Source organism: Cibotium barometz, chromosome 32 (assembly GCF_041138505.1).
Source record: "Cibotium barometz isolate CiBa-2024 chromosome 32, ASM4113850v1, whole genome shotgun sequence".
NCBI lineage: Eukaryota > Viridiplantae > Streptophyta > Polypodiopsida > Cyatheales > Cibotiaceae > Cibotium > Cibotium barometz.
This window is the reverse complement of record NC_141077.1, coordinates 35,982,420-36,004,541: the sequence shown is the minus strand read 5'-3', so window position 1 is coordinate 36,004,541 and position 22,122 is coordinate 35,982,420. Positions and strand designations below refer to the sequence as shown.

Here is a 22,122-nt window from a genome sequence, read left to right as displayed (position 1 = left end):
TTTAAACATACATCCTGAATATTTTAATACCCTACAGTCCATCACATCACATCATTTCGTACGTTTTCTGTGCTCGTTTCCCAATGGCGGCCGCCTGTACTTTTTCGCTGTTTTGTGTGCCAGCTTGCCATCGAATCAACGCTTGCTCAAGACTCTGGAGACCCCGAATTGTGTCCTCATCCTATCGAGAGCGATCCCTCTAGCGACGGGAGTCACAAGCAGTCTTGAAGAAGTAGTTTGTGAGGTAAATGGAGAAAATGCAAAGATCAACGGAGAGACTATCCAAACCTCAACCTATGCGGCGAGCTCGATGAAGATGAGGCAAGGGCAATTCCTTTGGAGCAGGGTTGTTTCTGTACAACGTACGACGGCATATCGTGCGGAATACCGTACGGTACGATACAGTACGGATTCGTACAAATTTTTTCGGGAAAAAAAATTCTTGGATTTTTCTTCCCAAAAAAAACTTCCCCAAAAGAAATTATTCTTTTTGGTAGGTAATGGTATTTCTTTTGCTTATCTATGGCTGTTTGAGCTTCCTTTGTATTATGATGCTTCCCTCCTTTCTAAAATACTCCATATCTGGACTTGGAAATACCCAAGTATTTTTTTAAAACACCGTATTTTATTTTACGATAAGAAAAAATTTATATCGTGTCGTATTTTCCCATACGGTATCGTATCGTACGAACTGTACGGTATCGTACCTGACAACTATGCTCTGGAGGATCAAGGAACCGCAAGCAGGGTAGATCTCCCACAAAAATATATGGAGCATTGTAGGAAAAGGGAGAGCCTCAATGCGCTCTGTACCATCACCTCAATCAACACCGAATGTGACCTCATGTGGAGAACCCAAAGTAGGTGTGAGAAGAGAGGGCTCCCCGGAGGCGATGTTCCAAGCAACGGCATGTGGTGACCACAGTAGTAGTAGGAGGGATAACTCGAAGGAATCTGGATGACGACCCGCCTCCCGTGTGTAGTGGCTAGGAAGTGGTGAGGTTGCCGTGGCTAGGGGGTGAGGTAGGGAAGGGGGCAGAACATGTTCCTCAAGAGGATAGGGACGAGGTGGAAAGGGTGGAGACTGCTGCAAGCGAGGATGGTAGGCAATCAGATGATGGTGTGCTAGCAAAGACCCTCGGGGTGGAAATGGGAGTGGAGTGGAAGGGGTGTAGCCCGAGAAGAGTAGGATATAGACAGCCCCATTTCACTCCGATAGTGTTGTGTATGACCTCTGAATCACCCCTTGGGGCCCATACTTGGCCAATGACAAACTCATGAAGTGTGAGGATCCCCCAAAGCATATCTGGTGGTATTCGCATATCCTGTGAAACTCGCGGCGGGTGCCCGGGAGACTAGGGCCTTTGACACACTTGTTGATACCATCAATGCATGTTAAAACACTTAAACATGGCCACAGCCTTAACACATATCCATCATCACTTTGCATAAAACATAAAGCTGGACAAAACATCCACAAATGCTGAAAATGGAGCTTGCACGTGTGACACCACATAGAGGCCAGAAGGGACCGACCCTCCCCTTGGAGTATTTTATTACCCAAGGAGAATAATATCATGTACAAGCTTTGAGGACCTTACTCTCCCCACGGGAGATGCCGGATTATCCATATACCTCCGTGTGGGGACTGATTCTTTCCCAAAAACCACCGGTCTTCATGCAATAGAAAGGGTACAGCAAGTACTACTCTCCATTCAGCCGGTACAGCCGGTACAGTGGCTAGTACAGCCGGTACAATGGCTGGTACAATAGGTACGGTGGCTGGTATAGTCGGTACGGTGGTTGGTATAGCAAGTACAATAAGTACAAAAGTTGGTACAACCGGTACAATGGGTGGTACAGCAAGTACAGAAGCTGGTACAACCAATACAAGGGCTAGTACAGCAGGTACAACTAGTACAGAAGCTGGTACAGCAATAAATGATTAAATACCCTTGCCTTCAGTATTTCTTCGCGATGGAAGCCTCCAAAACAGTGCCCAACAGCCGGTATTCTTCATGGGCAGCCTTCAACAGAGAGAGAAAGAGAGTAGCCATCATTAGGGCAGCCTGTAACGGTGGTAGAGGCTGCAAGAGAGCCTCCATTAATGAAGAGAGAGGGCTCCAATTTATAGATTTGGGCCTCCCATGAGCTAAAATGGCAAGAGAAGGTTACGATGACAAGTGGAGAGCCACACAATAGCTCAAGTGACAAGTGTGAGGCCACTTGTCTCACTTTGATCCCTTTTTCTAACAAGTGTCAGGCCACTTGTCTCATTTTGGTCCACTTTCTTGCCACATGTCCCAATCTAAGAGATGGGTCCTTCCATAATCTTTACCTCTAAAAATATCCCAATTGGTAAACATTCTGTAATCTGCTCAATTCCAGATGTAATGACGCGAACAGAATTTCCATCGGAGTCGGGCAAAAAATAACAACTCTCCTAAATTTTAGGAGTGTGGTCCTTTGTATTCTAGGATAATCCCCCATTCCCAAAGCTTGTACTTTCCAAATATTTAAACATCCTGGAGTCCACCAAACCGCTTTCAGACTGGGAAATGTCCAGGCTGGTGACATCCTCCCCAACTTCTTAGAAGTTGTCCGCAACTTTAAGCTTCAAGCCATATATTCAAGATATAATCATGTCCCATCGATTGGGCGAGACGAGACAGTCTCAAAAATCCAATATAACTGAAGAATCCATGTCCCAAAGAAATGGGCGAGACTAAATAAGTCTCCATAATACCAATATCAAAATCATGTCCCAAGATAAATGGGTGAGACAAAAACAGTCCCATAAGTCGAGATATCATAATCATGTCCCAAGATAAATGGGCGAGACAAATCAGTCCCATAAGTCCAAGTAAATGGGCGAGACAAAACAGTCCCATAAGTCCAGATATCATAATCCATGTCCCAAGTAAATGGGCGAGACAAAACAGTCCCATAAGTCCAGATATCATAATCCATGTCCCAAGTAAATGGGCGAGACAAAATAAGTCTCCTGCCAACAAGACATCGGTCCACATGACCCTTTGCATAGACATAAGTCCCGTCATGTCCACTTTACCACTTGCACTCCGTGTTGGTACTCTGACCACACACCTTGGATGAGAGGTGGGCTCAAGTAACAAGATAAAACAATCACTCGCAGGCATAGATAACCTGGTGTTCCATAAGCATTTCTGCTACACATAGTTTATAGGCATTTCGGCCACCAATAGTTTGTAGGCATTTCGGCCACCAACTCACACTACCCTCTCAAGTGCCCATGTTCCCTTCCATCTGCTCTCTATTGTTCCACCCACACATGGTAGAAACAATCTTCAAGAGAGCACGTAGGACAAGAGAACACTACACAGGGTATGTTGTGCTTGTCACTACCCTTTAAAGTGCCCATGTTCCCTTCCATCTGCTCTCTATTGTTCCACCCTCACATGGTAGAAACAATCTTCAAGAGAGCACGTAGGACAAGAGAACACTACACAGGGTATGTGAATCATGAGTTTCATAAGTCCAATGCATCCCAAATAAAGGGAGCCAAAAAGAATAATCCATCCCTTGGAGTAGAGGTGGACTTTATCCATAAAAGCATCATATCCATGAGATATCCAAAGATTTCTTCTCTATAAACTCGGACAGATTCGTCCATAGAAATTGCTTGTGAAGCCCAATATCTATATAAATCTCGTCCAAGAAAGAAATCTCCATGGATATAATCCATCCCAATAAAGGGAGCCATGAAAAGAATTCATCCCATTAAAGGAAGCCATAAACAATGTTTCCCTGAAACCATCTCAAGGCAAACAACAACACCTTTCTCCTTGCATATCTATACAAGGGTTAGTGAACATCAAAAACACTTCATAGTAAATAGCCAAAGCACCAACTTTGCAAACTCAAAGTATACTTAGCTTTTCTTTCCCAAGTTGGTCATGAAGCCAAAAGAAATATCTCGCCACCATATCCTTAAGATATCTTGAGATATACTTCCATATAGCTTGCCTGTAAGCTTGATAATATAATCCACAATATCCATATGGAAAGAGTGCTAAACGTGTGCACATAAAGCCAACTTCACACTTCCACGATAAAATTCTGTGAATTCATAAATCCTTAGATCAACAAGCTGTCTACTGCTCATGCTCTTGCTTCATAAGCTATGAAGCGGTTGGCCATGCTTAACAGCAATCATGGTAAGTGTGGTCCCCACTTGAGATCTTTTCTTTTCCTTATTGATAGAAGGAAGCCTCCGCTTCCAAGAAAGCCTATGCTCTGATACCAATGAAACTCGCGGCGGGTGCCCGGGGGACTAGGGCCTTTGACACACTTGTTGATACCATCAATGCATGTTAAAACACTTAAACATGGCCACGGCCTTAACACATATCCATCATCACTTTGCATAAAACATAAAGCTAGACAAAACATCCATAAATGCTGAAAATGGAGCTTGCACGTGTGACACTACATAGAGGCCGGAATGGGCCGACCCCCCCCTTGGAGTATTTTATTACCCAAGGAGAATAATATCATGTACAAGCTTTGAGGGCCTTACTCTCCCCACGGTAGATGCCGGATTATCCATATACCTCCGTGTGGGTACTGATTCTTTCCCAAAAACCACGGGTCTTCATGCAATAGAAAGGGTACAGCAAGTACACTCTCCATTCAGCCGGTACAGCAAGTACAATGGCTGGTACAGCCGGTACAGTGACTGGTACAATAAGTACAATGGCTAGTACAGTCGGTACGGTGGCTAGTACAGTAGGTACAGCAAGTACAGAAGCTGGTACAGCCGGTACAATGGGTGGTACAACAAGTACAAAAGCTGGTACAACCAATACAAGGGCTGGTATAGCAAGTACAGTGGCTGGTACAGTCGGTACGGTGGCTGGTATAGCAAGCACAGAAGCTGGTACAACCGGTACAATGTGTGGTACAACAAGTACAGAAGCTGGTCCAGCCAGTACAAGGGCTGGTACAACAAGTACAGCAAGTACAAATGCCGGTACAAGTACAATGGCTAGAAATCATAATAAATGATTAAATACCCTTGCCTTCAGTATTTCTTCGCGATGGAAGCCTCCAAAACAGTCCCCAATAGCCGGTATTCTTCATGGGCAGCCTTCAACAGAGAGAAAAAGAGAGTAGCCATCATTAGGGCAGCCTGTAACGGTGGTAGAGGCTGCAAGAGAGCCTCCATTAATGAAGAGAGAGGGCTCCAATTTATAGATTTGGGCCTCCCATGAGCTAAAATGGCAAGAGAAGGTTACGATGACAAGTGGAGAGCCACACAATAGCTCAAGTGACAAGTGTGAGGCCACTTGTCTCACTTTGATACCTTTTTCTAACAAGTGTCAGGCCACTTGTCTCACTTTGGTCCACTTTCTTGCCACATGTCCCAATCTAAGAGATGGGTCCTTCCAAAATCTTTACCTCTAAAAATATCCCAACTGGTAGACATTCTGTCATAGGCACTTTGCCAACTCTTGGTATCTGCTCAATTCCAGATGTAATGACGCGAACAGAATTTCCATCGGAGTCGGGCAAAAAATAGCAACTCTCCTAAATTTTAGGAGTGTGGTCCTTTGTATTCTAGGATAATCCCCCATTCCCAAAGCTTGTACTTTCCAAATATTTAAACATCCTGGAGTCCACCAGACCCCTTTCAGACTGGGAAATGTCTAGGCTAGTGACATCCTGAAGTCTCCTCATCAATTTGGCCCATGGGACAGTGTCAAAAGCCTTGCAGAAACCAACAAAACGATAGTATATCCGACACCCGTCAGCTCTCCCCTCAATGATCCCCTATAGCGTGAAGATGTGGAGTGTCTCCTCTGGAAACCTACCTGCCCTGGTGCTATGAGTCTCTGCTCCTCGGCCCATCTATTGAGCTCATGCTCCAAGATTGATCCATAAATCTTGGCCAACGTGTGACCAATCATAATAGTCCTATAGTTACCGGGGTCCATGGGGTCACCTGCCTTCAGAATGGGCACAATGGTATTAGAAGACCAACTGGTGGGAAAACCTTCACATAAGGCCCGGTTAAACATATGAACCAAAAATGGAGCCAACACATCCCTCGCATGGGAGAAGGTGGACCTTCTCAAGACCATGCATGTCAAACCAGCCAACAATCTGTGAGTACGGGGACCTCCTATGGACCTCCTGTGCAAGCTGTCCAGAAGACTCAAATGTGATCCTCGAAAGGCATCTTTTTTCAAACATATACAGTTGGAAGATGTAGATAAGTGTCTGGAAGAGGGTATCAAGGACCAACGGTGCTACCCCAGACCCAGCCAAGATTATTTCGCATCTATATGAGGAAGTGCGGCTGGCTGGTTGCATGAGGTGTTGAAGAGCATGATCTTGGTTTTACAAAGACTCACTCTGAGATCAGATCCTCTCCTCACAAAAAGTTCGAAGTGCATCCAGTTGTCTCTGCGACCCCTCGGTCAAAATGCAAGATAAGGACATGTCATGTGCATACAAGAGGATGGGCACTACTATCTGGGTTAGCCATCACCCTCTACTCCCTAATTTGTTGATGAAGTAAGATCTCATCTATGTATAGCCCAAAGAGTGTGGGAGAGTGGCTAGCTCTGTTTGACCCCAATGGTATTACAAATCTCACCTGGAATACCATCGAGAAAGAGAGAAAGAAAGATATGTTAAGCGTCTACTAAAGACCCAATGGGCCTATGAGACCAAAGTGATACAATAATGTCCATGGCATATCTTATCATGGAATGGAAAATAAAACAAAAACAAAACATAGACATAGCTATCTCACTGGGAAGATACAAAACTATCCACCAGGAAAACTCATCATGGAATAATAAGAACATAGAAACACGAGAGCAGCATCAGCTCCGAGTAGATGGTATACCACTCTCCAAAGTATCAAGCATGGGACTAATGAGTATGGCCGAGAGGTCTCCCTCAGCTATGTCATGTGGAAAGGTAGCTCGATGGCGGTGGAGCATGTCCTGGATCTGGAGCTGATGAGGTGATCATGGCCGGCGACCAGGGGGCTGGGGCATTGGGCACGCTGGAGTGCGGAGGCTCAGTCCGAGGTAACTCCTCTCAGGCGAGGTAGGTCTGGAGCAACTCGAGGAGGGTCCACAAGATCCACTATATTGGTGTCCTCCACCTACTGGGTCCGGAAGAAACTGGTGATGGTTGGCTAGCAATGGAGGGGGCGGGGTGGCTGGGGCCGAAGCTCTCTTCCTGGACGTCAATGATCCTAGAGAGTAGACCAAATCCCTCACAAAATAGACAATGAAACCTCCCGCGGATCACATAGTATACTGGGCAGCAGCGGCATATGTAATGCTCCTCCGTCTCAACCTTTGTGTGGCATAATCAGCTGATCCTCTCCTCTCTGGGTCACCGTATGAGCTTCCCGGCTCTGAAGATGTGCTCAGCTCTAACTGTCTCCACTCTGAGACAGTTTGGTCATGCGGATTGCGCTTGGTCAGATACAGGTTTCATCCCATGAAACCCGTATCTGACCAAGCGCAATCCACATGGCATGGGACATGTGAACACTCAAGTAACCCGGCTGCTGGATGAATCCATCCTCAGTAAGTATGAGGAAGTGATCTCTGTAGAAGTGCATCTTCGTGGGGAGCTCCAGAAGGATGGGGTGTGTGTGTGTGTGTGTGTGTGTGTGTGTGAGAGAGAGAGAGAGAGAGAGAGTGTGGAGAGTGTGTGTGTCAAGAACGGCGGTGGAGACATGCTCGCTTGCTCCCTCGATCTGCTCGCCTGCTCCCTCGATTTGCTCGCATGCTCCCTAGACTATCTGCTCGCCTGCTCTGGGTGAGTACGTGTGGTGAGGCGCCTCTTCTTGGACTGTGTCGGGCTCCTTCCTGGTCTGTTCTGGCCCTGCAGCTCTCTTCGCTCCCTTCTCTTGTTCCTAGTTGCGCTGTCTTATCATCATCGATCTGCTCTTCTTCCTATCTTCTGCGACCTGTGTACGTGTATAGGACTGCCTGTGTGTGTGTGCGTGTCTGTGTGTGTGTGTGTGTGTGTGTGTGTGCGCGCGCGCGCGCGCTCCTTCAGAACTGTGTGACCTGCACGCTTGTGCGCCTCTGTGACATGCACGTTTGTGTGCTTGCGTCCTGCCCCAACGACTTGTTCTACTACATTCTCTGCATTTGATGTGTGCGCCTGTATCTTGTGTCTACCGTCCCCTGTGATTTGCAGCTTCTCCTGTCCTTCTCTGTACATCCCTCTCTCTCTCTCTCTGTGTGTGTGTGTGTGTGTGTGTGTGTGTGTGTGTGATCTCATTCCACCAAAAAAAAAAAAAAAGTGTGTGTGTGTGATCTCTGAGAGAGAGAGAGAACATCATGGCTTCTCCTACAAAATACTATGCTCATAAAAAACAAAAGCAGGCTGTGGATCAGAATGACTCTGTGCATGAGACGCCCGAGGCTGGGCTGATTTATGAGGTAATGCATGAAGGATTTCAGGATACACGCAAGAATTGGAAAGATCCTGTTCCTATGGTGGGGCTTGCAGTGGATGTGGATGAAATTATAGATCCCATTCGAGAATATGCGAAGCATGCTGTGATTATCTTTTTTCCAGGCAGGATGCCCGTTGCTGCTGATGTCGGGAATTGGCTAACACGGACATTGGGTGGTTGTTTTGTTCGCAAAGTCCACTATGTGGCAAGAGGTTTCTTTGAGGTCATTATGGTGGATGAGCACCATAAACAAACGCTTTTAGAGCACTCCTATGGACAACAGATGGTTCATGTATTGCCATGGTCCCCCACCAGAGACTATCAGGCCTTGATTAAGCATCGCTGTCCTGTTTGGGTAGAAGTGGTGGACTTCCCCCAATGTTTGGCCTCCTTGTTACCCAAAATTGCAGCATCTCTAGGAAAGGTTGTATGCCCTCCTAGACCGAATGGCAACTCAAATCGATTCTGTATTTTATGGGACACAGATCAGCCCACTCCGGAATCTTATGCTGTTACCATAAATAACGTTTCCATGGGGAGTGCATTTTTCAGACTCAAATGGGGTCTTTTTGCAGGTGCATGCTTTGAGTGCAAAAAGTTTGGACATATGGCATCTCAATGCCCTCTGGTCCTCCATAAGATGCCGCCTGATGCCTTGCCCATCCCAATGCAAAATAAGGACACTCCTGGTCCTTCAGGGATTAAAAACAAAAGTATGAAGACTCCTGTTATGCCTCAAGAAAAAGGCAAAGTGCCAGTCTCTTTTGATATGAATGTAGCTGTGGCTAATCCCTCTACTTCTTCACCAAAAGGAAAAGAAAAGATACTTCAAGAAACCTCTCAGCCACCACGCAAGACAATTATCCCCAGGCGTCCTTTACCTTCTAGAACTTGGAATGGAGCCTCCTCCAGTGGACATACCCCGGAAGAAAATTCTGGAATTGGCATCACCTGGGCTACTGTAACTGCAAGTCATACTCTGTTTCCCGAAGAAGAGGCTGCTAGCTTGCTAGCCACCCGTCTCATAGATTGTAATATGCGGAAGCTTCGGAGAAGGATCGGTACTTCAAAACTCAGAAAACAGCACTCTTTTCGCGATGGAATTAACGCACAACTGAAAGACGATGTGCAGAAAAATAGAGAGAGAAGGGGGAGATGGAGAAGGACACAGTATTGGGTCCCAATTACCCTCTGTAGGGCCCCCACCACGGATGGTGTATTTGCTTTATTAGAATGATGTAAATCTGAAACAAATACAAAGTACTTGACCTTTTCTTGGCTGGAAAACCTGCCCTTGACCTTCAGTCCTTCACCCCTTAGCTTTAGCAAACCCTTGGCTGTCCTGGCCCTTGAATGCTTGAGGCTCTTGGTGAATTGTGAGATGAATAATGGGATTATGGGCTGGGGTATTTATACCCCTCCCTTCATGCAGTCGGCTGGTTTCAGGAAGCACCCACGACTGAGTTTCATCATTAAATTGTGTTCACACTTTAATAAAGTGTTTTCACACTTGTTTAGCCCCTGTCCAGCCTGCGCATGACTCTGGGCAGCACCCTGGCTGCTGGACATGCTGCGCAGAGGTGTGGGACTGCCCCCCACACCTGGCCGCCTGCTGTCTTAGGGTTTTACACTCTGTCGGCTGCCTGTCCAGAGGCTCTGGAGCTGGCCGACTGCCCCTCCAGCCCTTGCCTTGGCTGGTGGGCAATGTCTTGGGCCCTCCTGGCCCCTTGGGGGTGGTTCTATACCTCCCCCATGCCCATACTAAGTATGCCAATGCAAAACCTTGCCCTGGGGTAGCCCTATGGGCTGGCCCCATCTCTAATGCAAACTACATGCCTACAGAGGCCTGGCATCCAGTTGCAAACCAGATACACAGCACATCTGACATCATTCCAGAGGGAGACTCACAGCGCGGACTGGCACTGCTTCATGTGCAGGACAATGCACACCTGACCTTGGACTCATGTGCAGGACAATGCACACCTGACCTCGGACGACTGAGATGGATCCCTGGCTGACTCGTCCCCGGACTGGGCTCACATGGGACCAGTTCACCATCCCAGGTCCTGCACCTTCTGAACAGAATGTCTACGTGGCATCCAAGTGCAGGATGCACGTGACATCCCCTTCTGCTTAACTTGACGGAAGCTGCATAGCCTCCAAATAATCCGTCAATAAAGCCGGATAGTCTTCGAAAAATTCCTTGTCGAGCCATACCGCTTCATGAGTTCCTCGGTCCTGAAACTTCGTGAGGAACTGTCGTAGTCTTCGCCCGGAGCCATGCTTGAAACGGTGCAGAAGGATCTGTTCTGGAACCATTACCTCTGCTTCATCTATAATGTCTGGTTCCGCTTCGTCTTTGACCTCTGAAGGGGGTGGACCTGCATATGGCTTCAACCAACTGACATGAAATACATCGTGCATAGTCCAACTCGGAGGAAGCTTTAATTGCATAGACACCTCATTAATCTTTTTCCGGATGGGGAATGGTCCGAAGCTCCTGAAAGACAACTTTGGGCATCGCTTGCCCACCTGCTTCAATCTTTGCTTCATAATCCGAAGATATACCCAATCTCCTTCCGAAAACTTCATGTCCCTTCGGTCTTTATTGGCCTGTCGAGTGTAGGCCTCTTGCGCTTTAGCCAATCTGTCTTTGACGGACTCTAGGATCTCCTGGTAAGACTCCGTCACTCTGTTCGCCTCCGGTACTGAAGACGACGTCCTGGTTAACAACGACTGGAAAGGTCTTCCAAACGCTGCCTCATATGGAGTCCTGCCAATAGCTGAAGAAAAAGAGTCATTTAAAACAGCTTGAACTAAAGGCAAAAACGATTCCCACTTACCTTGCTGATCGTGGACATAACACTTCAGCACATCAAAGGCCAACTGGTTGTATATCTCTGTCTGGCCATCTGTCTGCGGGTGGAATGCACTGGAAAAATTCAACTTAGTACCAAAATTATCAAACAATGCCCTCCAAAAATGACTGGTAAACTTGGCATCTCGGTCTGACACTATGGTCCTAGGAATGCCACCAATCGGGTACCAATGCCGAATGAATAGCTGGGCAACATCCTCGGCGGTCACATTGGCCCTGCAAGGAATAAGCATAACAAATTTGCTGAACCTGTCAACAATAGTCAAACACTATGTATTACGCTTACTCGGACTGGGAGGCAGATTTGTGACAAAGTCCATCGAAATGTCTTGGAAAGGACCCTCGGGAATTGGCAAAGGCTGTAACAACCCTATCTTCTTTCCACGAGGAGCTTTCACCTTTTGACAAATGTCACAGCGTTGTACATATGTAAACACATCACGCCTCATCTTTGGCCAATAGTATTGCCGTTCTAACTTCTCCAGAGTCGAATTCATGCCCCTATGACCACCTGTAATGGCGTCATGGGCATCATGGAGAAGAGCTGCCCGGAATGTTTTCATGACACACAGTCGGCCTTTGTAGTAAAGCCAACCATCGCGTATCAGAAAATGGCATGGTCCTGTGGCATCCAATGCCTGTTCCCACTGAGTACCGAATTCCTCGGAATTCGCGTACGTGTGCTTCATGTTTTCTAGTCCAGTACCAACAAGGTCTAGTCTAGTGGTCTGAATCGCAGATACTTGTCCCTTCCTGCTCAAAGCATCGGCCACTGGATTGGCCTTTCCTGGAAGGTACTCAATCATGCCACCGAACTGCTGGAATATCTGACTCCAGCGGTGTTGTCGATCACTCCACTGTGCACTTGGCATCGTCTGAATCCAGCGCAATGCCTGATGGTCAGTGCGAACCTCGAAGTCACGGCCATACAGAAAATGTTTCCAATGTTTCAAGGCCTGAATGACTGCTAGGAGTTCACGATCGTAGACTGAGTAATTCTTTTCGGCGGGCAGTAACTTACGAGACATGTAAGCTACTGGATGACCATTCTGTTGCAACACACCTCCAATTGCGATGTTACTCGCATCGGTGATCACCTGAAATGGTTCGTCCCACGAGGCAAGGGCTAGACAAGGCGCTTCTGACAAAGCCACCTTGAGGTTCTGGAATGCCTCCAACGCTCGTGGAGTCATTCGAATCTTTTGCCTCCTTGTTTTCACTCCCTTTAGCAGATCGGTGAGGTCTGCCGAGAGATCAGAAAACTTGTCAATGTGGGTGGAATATGCCTGGCATATACCCACAAATGATCTAATGTCATAAGCAGTCTGAGGTATTTCCCAGTTAACAATCTCGGCCACCTTAGCCGGATCAAGTCGAATGCCTTCGGCACTGATTATATATCCCAAGTAATGTACCTGGAACAGATAAAATTCTGACTTCTTTTCATTGATATAGAGCTCGTTGCTTTCCAGCAACTTAAGGACTTTCTCCACATCAATGTCATGCTGCTCAACTGTAGCTGAAAATATGAGTATGTCGTCCAGAAATATGAACACACACACTCCGATCAACTCCCGGAAAATACGCATCATCATGCGGTTAAATGTAGCTGGGGCGTTCGTCAATCCAAATGGCATAACCACAAATTCATAGTGGGCCCGTTCTGTACAGAAAGCTGTCTTGGGGATGTCCCCCTCAACAATCCGAACCTGGTGGTACCCACTCTTTAAATCCAATTTAGAGAACACCTTAGCTCCATTCAGCCTCTCGAGAATATAGTCAATTCGAGGCATCGGGAATCTGCTCTTGATAGTCAGCTTGTTGAGTGCACGATAATCGACACACAACCGAGAAGACCCATCTTTCTTCTTGACAAATAAGATCGGTGCTGCAAATGGCGACACGCTGGGGCGGATGAAGCCAGCTTGCAACAATTCTTGGAGTTGGCGGTCCAACTCCGATTCCATTGCCTTAGAAAGGCGATACGGAAACTTGCTCGGGGGTTCCGAGCCTGGGAGGAGGTCAATCTTGTGATCCTCCGGTCTGGACGGGGGAAGCTGGGGAGGGAGACTGTCCCGAAGAAAAATCTTCTGGAACTTTTCATGGAGAACCGAGTACTTCTCGGAAGCACTGGCCACCGTCTGGGCTGTCGGGATGTAAATTATCGCACACTGTGCGCCTTTCCTGACTGCTCGCTTAGCCTGCAAGTGGCTTATGAGCGGAAAGTTTGGAATACCTGGCTCACACTTAATGGTCACAGGGGTGTTTGACACATTCCGATCAATCTGGAACGTGTGCTTGTCCCACTTGACATCAGGGAGAAACTTGTGAAACCACTGGATCCCCAAAATTATGTCTGCTCCTACAAGAGGGGCAACCATAAAGTCACGCACAAACTCTATGCCCTGAATTACTAACTTAGCACCTAGAGCTTCATACTTGACGCTCGTTGTCATACCTGTGCTAAAACCCTCCACTTGTTTGTCCACCGGAGTTAGCTCGAAACGGGCACGCCTAGCGGCCTCTTCCGTGATCACATCCTCCGTGCTGCCGCTGTCAAACAAGACAACGACTCTCGGGCCACCTATGTAGCCAAAGGACTTGAGCAATTCGTTGCGCTCATACTCCTGGTCATGGGCGCCCTTCTGCTTATCTTCGAGCTCCCGGCTAATAATTGCTCCAACTGAAGCAGCGGGGGTTGAAGAACTAGGGGTAGCCACTGGGGTCTGTGTGGGAGCTGTGCTCACCACGGAAGCTGTGGAGGCGGCGGCGGGCTTTGGAGGCTTCTTCGGACAATCCCGAGAAGTATGTCCTTTTGTGTGACAAAAGTAACATCTACCCTCCTTCCTGTACTGAGCAAGCTCCTCAGCACTCAACTTGCCACCTGTCTTGCCTGCCTCCGCTTTCTGGTCTGGAGTAAGCTTAGACGCATTGTTCGAGTTCTTGGAGCCAGAGACTCCCGGGCTCTGTCCTGGGGAAGACCCCGTCTGGTTCTGGCTTTTGCCCCCCGAAGCGTTAGCCTTGGGAGAAGCCGGCTGGGAAGTCTTGGGCTTGCCACCATTGTGTTTCATTTCTGCACTCTGCGCAAGCGAGAGTGCGTCCTCAAAGGTGGCTGGTCTAAACATACGCACCTCCCATTGGATGTGCGTGTCCAGGCCATACAAAAACTGCCCTTTCTTGTCCGCATCAGATAAGCCTAATTGTAGACACAAGGTCGAAATTCTATTGGCAAACTGAAGGACTGGTTGCGCATTCTGACGCGCACCCCTGAACTCGTCTTCGAGTCGCTCAAGATAGTGGGGCGGTAAAAACCGCTGCTTAAGGTCACGGACGAACTCGTCCCACCCATAAGCTGCCATACCTGATCTGGTGTGGGCATGAGCCCACTGAGTCCACCAAGGAATGGCCTCACCTTCCAAATACCAACTGGCTAAGATCACTTTGTCAATATCTGATTTCCTAACTGCGGCAAAGTAAGCTTCAAATTGATGTAACCATGAATACAGAGTAGTGGGATCGAGTTTACCATTATACTTACTGAAATTCATTTTCTCGGGAAAATGATTCGAGGGTGCCGCCGGTGTCAATCTGGCGTCCAAAGCTCGGAGGTAACGCTCGTGTTCCACTCGTCGCATGGCTTCGTCTTCTCGTTGTCGAATCTCCAATGCCCGTATCTGCATCTCAAGCAAGGAGCTTGACTGCGGCTGTGACCCCTCGAGAGGGTCCCTGTGACGAGGATCTGGTATCTGGGGTACGGAAGGAGAGGGAGGAGGAGATGGAAAACGCGACGCTGGAGAGCGAGAACGCTCCTCCAGAGCCAAAATCCGTGCCTTCTGCTCGTCCAACTTGGTTGTCTGGTCTGCGATTGCTCGCATCATCTGCTGGAACATGTCTTGTACACTCAAGCCGGGTGCCCTAGCTGGGCTGCCTGGTGCACTCTGGTCCCATGGTTCTGGTTCTCTCTCGTCGCCGAAGTTCGCCATAGCGGGAAAATGTAGTTCCTTTCCGGAACGCAATCTGACCATCCACTATCTGTGTGGGAGACTTCCGGAGGCTTCCGGAGGCTAAAAACCAACCGTCCTTCGAGGGACAGGAGTCACTCCGAAAAGGGTAGTCCACCGGCGTCTAAAAACCAACCACACGAGCGAAAAAATTTTCTGGTTTTCTTTGCTGAATCTTCGTCCTTGAAGTAGGCTCTGATACCACTGTAATATGCGGAAGCTTCGGAGAAGGATCGGTACTTCAAAACTCAGAAAACAGCACTCTTTTCGCGACGGAATTAACGCACAACTGAAAGACGATGTGCAGAAAAATAGAGAGAGAAGGGGGAGATGGAGAAGGACACAGTATTGGGTCCCATTTACCCTCTGTAGGGCCCCCACCACGGATGGTGTATTTGCTTTATTAGAATGATGTAAATCTGAAACAAATACAAAGTACTTGACCTTTTCTTGGCTGGAAAACCTGCCCTTGACCTTCAGTCCTTCACCCCTTAGCTTTAGCAAACCCTTGGCTGTCCTGGCCCTTGAATGCTTGAGGCTCTTGGTGAATTGTGAGATGAATAATGGGATTATGGGCTGGGGTATTTATACCCCTCCCTTCATGCAGTCGGCTGGTTTCAGGAAGCACCCACGACTGAGTTTCATCATTAAATTGTGTTCACACTTTAATAAAGTGTTTTCACACTTGTTTAGCCCCTGTCCAGCCTGCGCATGACTCTGGGCAGCACCCTGGCTGCTGGACATGCTGCGCAGAGGTGTGGGACTGCCCCCCACACCTGGCCGCCTGCTGTCTTAGGGTTTTACACTCTGTCGGCTGCCCGTCCAGAGGCTCTGGAGCTGGCCGACTGCCCCTCCAGCCCTTGCCTTGGCTGGTGGGCAAGGTCTTGGGCCCTCCTGGCCCCTTGGGGGTGGTTCTATACCTCCCCCATGCCCACTAAGTATGCCAATGCAAAACCTTGCCCTGGGGTAGCCCTATGGGCTGGCCCCATCTCTACATGCAAACTACATGCCTACAGAGGCCTGGCATCCAGTTGCAAACCAGATACACAGCACATCTGACATCATTCCAGAGGGAGACTCACAGCGCGGACTGGCACTGCTTCATGTGCAGGACAATGCACACCTGACCTTGGACTCATGTGCAGGACAATGCACACCTGACCTCGGACGACTGAGATGGATCCCTGGCTGACTCGTCCCGGACTGGGCTCACATGGGACCAGTTCACCATCCCAGGTCCTGCACCTTCTGAACAGAATGTCTACGTGGCATCCAAGTGCGGGATGCACGTGACATAGATATTCCTCCTCCTGATCGAGGTGCAGACCCTGTGGAGGAAATGCAAGCTTGAGCTACTTTTTTTGTTCATGCTGTACATACACTATAAATATGATGTCATATATCATAGTTTTGACTCTCAATGTACAGGGTTTGTGTGACCCTAAAAAGTGGAAGATGGTTTGGGCATATTTGAAGCATATGCAACCAGATATCGTTGCTCTTCAGGAACACAATCAACATCACTATGCTGGACAGCAAGGCCATTATGCTGGTTATGATAATTTTTATACAGACCACCATGCCTTTTCGGGTGTACTTTTTCTTGTGAAACATCATTTGCAGCCAGTCATGGCATTTAATGACTTCCAAGGCAGATGGATGGTTATGCAGTGCTTTATTCAGGGTGAAATCTTTGAATTTGCATCGATATATGCACCTCAATCCTCTCAGGCTAGAGGACAGATATGGCAACAAATGAAATTGTACCCTTGGAGACAGAAAGCATTCATATGTGGAGATTTCAATAATGCCCCTCAACCTGGTGATAATACATCCGGTCGTACACATATGCTTGCTATTGAGAGGTCTTCATGGGCAGATTTTGTAGCAACGCTTAATCTGATTGATATTTGGAAAGAATCTCAGTCTTTGATGCCTGGGTATACCTTCCAACATAATGCTCAATCCACTTACAAAGCTCGATTGGATCGATGGTATCAGCTTGATCCGTTTCATTATGATACTCTCACAACCAAATTGTGGCTAGATTATACATTTACATATTCAGATCATGTACCCTTATGGCTCAGAGTTCATCTGCATGACATGCCCGATGACAGATTGCCACTTCGAAGGTTGCTTATCATCAATAATAGTTACTTGGAGCATGATGCATTCAAAGCACTGATACTTGAGGCCTGTCAGCCACTCTTTCCTCAATCTTTCATTGACTTGGATTATGCATGGACAGCTTTTATTGCTCGCATGCAATCAGTCATCCGTGATTATGGTAAACAGTATCTGAAAGGTTGGAGACAGACTGTTGCTTATGCTAAGCAAACATGCCAATCGTTAATTGAGCTTAGTCATCTTCGCTCTCTAACTTTGGCTGAAGCCACTTCTTTATGTCAAGCTCGTCACTGTATTCAGGTAAATGATCATCGAAAGCTTGTCAAATGGGAGATACGGGCACGACAAAAGGCGCTTTTGGACAAAGGCTGCTCTTCCAAAAAAAATTTCAAGAGTTTACATTCCAGAAAACAAGCTGCATCTATATGTCGCACTTTAATTTCAGATGACACGTGGACCTCCACCCGAGCACAATTGGCTGCGACTTGTGTTGCCCATTTCTCCTCTCAATTTGATGAGGATGATTCTCACGCCATGAAAGTGTATGATGCACGTCATCAGTTATTACAGCATGTATCCCCCATCCTTTCTGCTACTCAAGCGCAACAACTAGAATCATTTGGTTGATACTGGCAGTCTTCATGGATTGGACATTCAGAATAGACGTCAGTTGGTTGCTCAAGCTTATGCTGACGATTCTTTTTTTCTTCCTCGCAATACACATCAGGATCTCTCTACTTTGATGCAGGCTCTTTCTTTGTTTGCAATTGCGGCTGGCCTACAAATCAATTTTCAGAAATCTAAATTGTTGCCTTTGCATTCAAAACAGTGGCATAATTTGCTATGGCCAGGGGAAATAGTTCACTCCACTCATTTGATTCGGCATTTGGGATATCCTTTGGGATGGACAGTCACTCGCCGTCAACAAACAGATTGGGTCTTGGCAAAGCTCAAGAAAAAGTTGGAATACTGGAAACTTGCAACATGGCCTTTGCATGTTCGCTTACGGATTCTCCAATCCGTCTTGGTTGCTTATATTCAGTTCTACCTTCCTCTCATCAGGTTTTCTCAGGGGGAGCTGAAATTCTTTATGTCCACCATCTTGGAGATATTCTGGAGATCGAAGCAGGGGAAAAAGAGTGTACGTTTGCTTTCGGCAAATCGTTTGTGTACCCCTAAAATGCATGGAGGCTTGAATATCCTTAATTTACAGGTGCATATTCTTGCCCTCTTTCTTTTCCACAGGCTGCTGCACATTATGGCTTGGGACCTCACTATCGTCGTCTTTGGCGTGATATAATTCAGATGCTTCAGCCTTTTTTGCCGATTCCACTGTTGGAAATTCGAGATCGCCTACAGGATTGGACTATCTCCTCTATTGATTCTTCATGCCATCCCTTGAGGCTATCTGATATTACAGTTGCTGGTCTGTATAAACATTTGTTGCCATAGCCTTGGGTTTCTGAACGGGCAAATCTCTTCTGGCATATGCATCGGTCGTCTTTGTGGTGGAAAAGACGATTGCGATCTCTTTGGCATTCGAAGCTTCCTCTTCGACAACAGCTTTTTTTGTGGCGCGTTCTTTTGGCTGTTATTCCCTCAGGACAATTTCTGGCACACAGACATATATCCTCATCCACTTGCCATAGATGCTCTACTTCCAGGGAGACAGTCATTCATATTTTCTGGAACTGTCCTTCTTCTTGTCAGTTTTTTCTTCCTATCATCCAGCTTCTGCGGGCTAGATTTCCAAATATGAAATTTGGAAAGTTTTTCTGGCTGTTTGGTCTTCATTTGCCCAGACCAGAATTCACTCTTTTCTTTTCATGGGTGCGCTATTGGGCTTTATGGACACTATGGAAAGTTCGCAACCATGGAGTTTTCGGTGATGCGGCTTTTTCTGCTTTTTCTTTCTTTCGGTACTCCCTGCATCAATCTTTCTTCGATTGCATGCAAGTTGACCAAATAGATCATGATGTATATTTGTCTTATATTGACATCTTCAGTTGATGTACTTTGAGACTATCTACTTTGGATAGTCATCTTGTAAATCTAATATACTTATGATTCCACAAAAAAGAGAGAGAGAGAGAGAGAGAGAGACTAACCTCTGTATGAGCGTACCCTATGTTGAAACATCAAGCAATGGGAAGGACAATTCATTGGTTTAAGACCATATTCCTGCTTTTCTACCTGCAGAAACAAAAATCCCAGTACCCCACTAGCAATGAGTTTATGCTGTTACAATTTTAAAGGTTGAAGGACTAAACTTCTGTTGCCATATTTCTTCATGCTTAGCTAAAAACCTTCCCACAAAGGCCCAATCCAAATGCATAGCATGTAGAATGCTTGTTCCAATACATCTCACACATACCTCAAAAGTAAACATGTTTTCTTTGTAGTTTGCCGCATGGCCAGATGTTTCCCAAAGCTGCATATTGAATATGTTTGGCGATATGACCTGAAATCAACACAAATACTGGTAAAAAAAAAACACAGACAAAACACAAAAGTACAGAAAACCAAAAAAATGGAGACAAAGGAACAGTCACATCTTCCTAATGCATACACTTTGAGAAAAGCTTGAACCAACCTCATGATACTCTCCCTTCCAATACTCCCCACGAATGAACTCCACTAGCTTGTTGTAAATTCGAGCTCCATGTGGAAGGAAGAAACAGCTCCCAGGGCTGGAAATAATACACCTCAAAATTAGGACTCCAAAGGCAGACTCAATCATCCCAAAAGCAATTTAAAACTTCAACCGTTGAAAATAGACAGAGCTCATTAAAACAAAGAGTTCACTACAAAATATTCACTTAAAAGGGCAGCAATGAAGATACCTCAAAGGGTGAAAAAAGAAAAGCTCTTGTGCTTGCCCAAGTAGCCTATGATCTCTCTTTTTTGCTTCTTCAATTTGATGCAGGTACTCCTACGAGAAAAGATACAACCTAATAAGACTTAAACCAGGGAAAAAAGAAAATCTATTTGTTCTTGTTTCAACAAACTTTTTATCTTCCCTCCCTCCCTCCCTCAAACCCAGTAGGACCTGTAATTGAGGGCACAATTTATTCCCCTTTGTCTGGCTTCAAAAGATTATCTCCATTAAGAACTGGAAAAGGATAAGTCTAACCTTCAACTTTTTGGGCTCAGGATAAGAGATCCCATATACCCTTTGTAAGCTTTCCCGATCAGCTTTGCCTCTCCAATAAGAAGCAGAGGCCTGCATGTGAGAACCACTGATGTTGGTTTATCAAGAAACATAGTATACACTAAAAAACATGAAAAAAGAAAGTTTAGAAAACCTTCAATGTCGCAAACGCCTTCACATTAGATGTATTCGGAATGTGTGGTCCCCGACAAAGGTCAACTAAATGTCCACATCTGTAAACTGTAATGGTCTTATCTTCTGGGAGCTCATTGATGATTTCAACCTGGTAGGAATAAGGCATGCAAAACCATCAGACAAAGGGGTTTGAATAAAAGGAAACCATATCTGTGCAAAAATGCCCATAAAATAGCATGAAACTGGAAATGGTACGTAAATAATTGAAAGAAAAGGCTCAAATAGTTTACTTTGAATTTGTTCTCTGCAAAAAGTTCTAAAGCTTGCTGTCGAGTCACCTCAATCCGTTCAAACAATTGCTTCTCCTATGGTATCAGCAAAAGAAAAACAGGTTCAGTGCTCAGGTTCATAGTTCATAAACCTCCTCATTGCAAAACAGGGCTTGTAAACAATCCTTAACATGTTTGATATTGCTCAAGGAACAAGATGACACATAGATATAACCTTTGCAATATTGGTCGCCTGTGCCTTAATGCGCTCAAAATGATCCTCATTAAGTGTCAAGTCCCCATAATATGCATCATAGTAAAAGCCCTATAGAACAGATAGCATTAATTCAGTGAAAGTATCCAACATCTTCCAAGAAAAAGCAAGTAAGATAAAACACACTTACTTCTCCTCTGGTAGTACAAGGTCCAATGCAGATAGCATTAATTCAGTGAAAGTATCCAACATCTTCCAAGAAAAAGCAAGTAAGATAAAACACACTTACTTCTCCTCTGGTAGTACAAGGTCCAATGCATAGTTTGCATCCATACTCAAGCTCAAGAGACTGAAATCCAAACATGCATGTAAGCTTTCCAGGATGAAACTCCACAAATTAACTATGCCAAGATGTAAGAGGCAATACACACTTGAGAAAATCTACAGAGTCACTATCTAGAGAAATATAACCTTCTCACCTCACCAAGAATGTGAGCACTAGAGTGCCAAAATGTATCCCGTCCTTCGTTCGATTCAAAAGCAAAGAACTGTAGTGTGCAATCATTTTCCAAGGGCCTTGTCATATCCCAGAGGGTGCCATTCACCTGGAAAAAAAATTAATCAGTGTGTTCACAAAGGAAAAAAACAACACATCAACCTTAATTTGATGGTTTGAAAGTGTCCCTAAACTATTCAAGTGCTGAGATGTACAAAATATACAAACAAGAATTGGACCACCACATACACCAATGGAAAGTTCAGGTTATTTTCCAAACTCAATAAACTCTCTCTCTCTCTCTCTCTCTCTCTCTCTCTCTCTCTCTCTCTCTCTCTCTTACTTTCTCTCTTTCTCTTCATCTTGTTCAAC

The 22,122-nt window shown here is 46.1% G+C and overlaps 1 protein-coding gene across 1 annotated transcript in view; it reads right to left on the bottom strand.

The window, feature by feature from the left end:
• The window catches only part of LOC147620140 (threonine--tRNA ligase, mitochondrial 1-like), a 99,029-nt gene that overhangs the window by 25,221 nt on the left and 51,686 nt on the right, over positions 1-22,122 (bottom strand). The window contains exons 3-12 of the mRNA XM_086772332.1: positions 21,734-21,859; positions 21,544-21,603; positions 21,276-21,365; positions 21,062-21,136; positions 20,791-20,919; positions 20,619-20,708; positions 20,329-20,417; positions 20,079-20,175; positions 19,860-19,946; positions 19,594-19,678 (exon numbers count right to left, since the gene is read on the bottom strand). Of these exons, the coding sequence (XP_086628458.1) occupies positions 19,594-19,678; positions 19,860-19,946; positions 20,079-20,175; positions 20,329-20,417; positions 20,619-20,708; positions 20,791-20,919; positions 21,062-21,136; positions 21,276-21,365; positions 21,544-21,603; positions 21,734-21,859 (928 nt within the window). The remainder of the gene's footprint in view (positions 1-19,593; positions 19,679-19,859; positions 19,947-20,078; positions 20,176-20,328; positions 20,418-20,618; positions 20,709-20,790; positions 20,920-21,061; positions 21,137-21,275; positions 21,366-21,543; positions 21,604-21,733; positions 21,860-22,122) is intronic.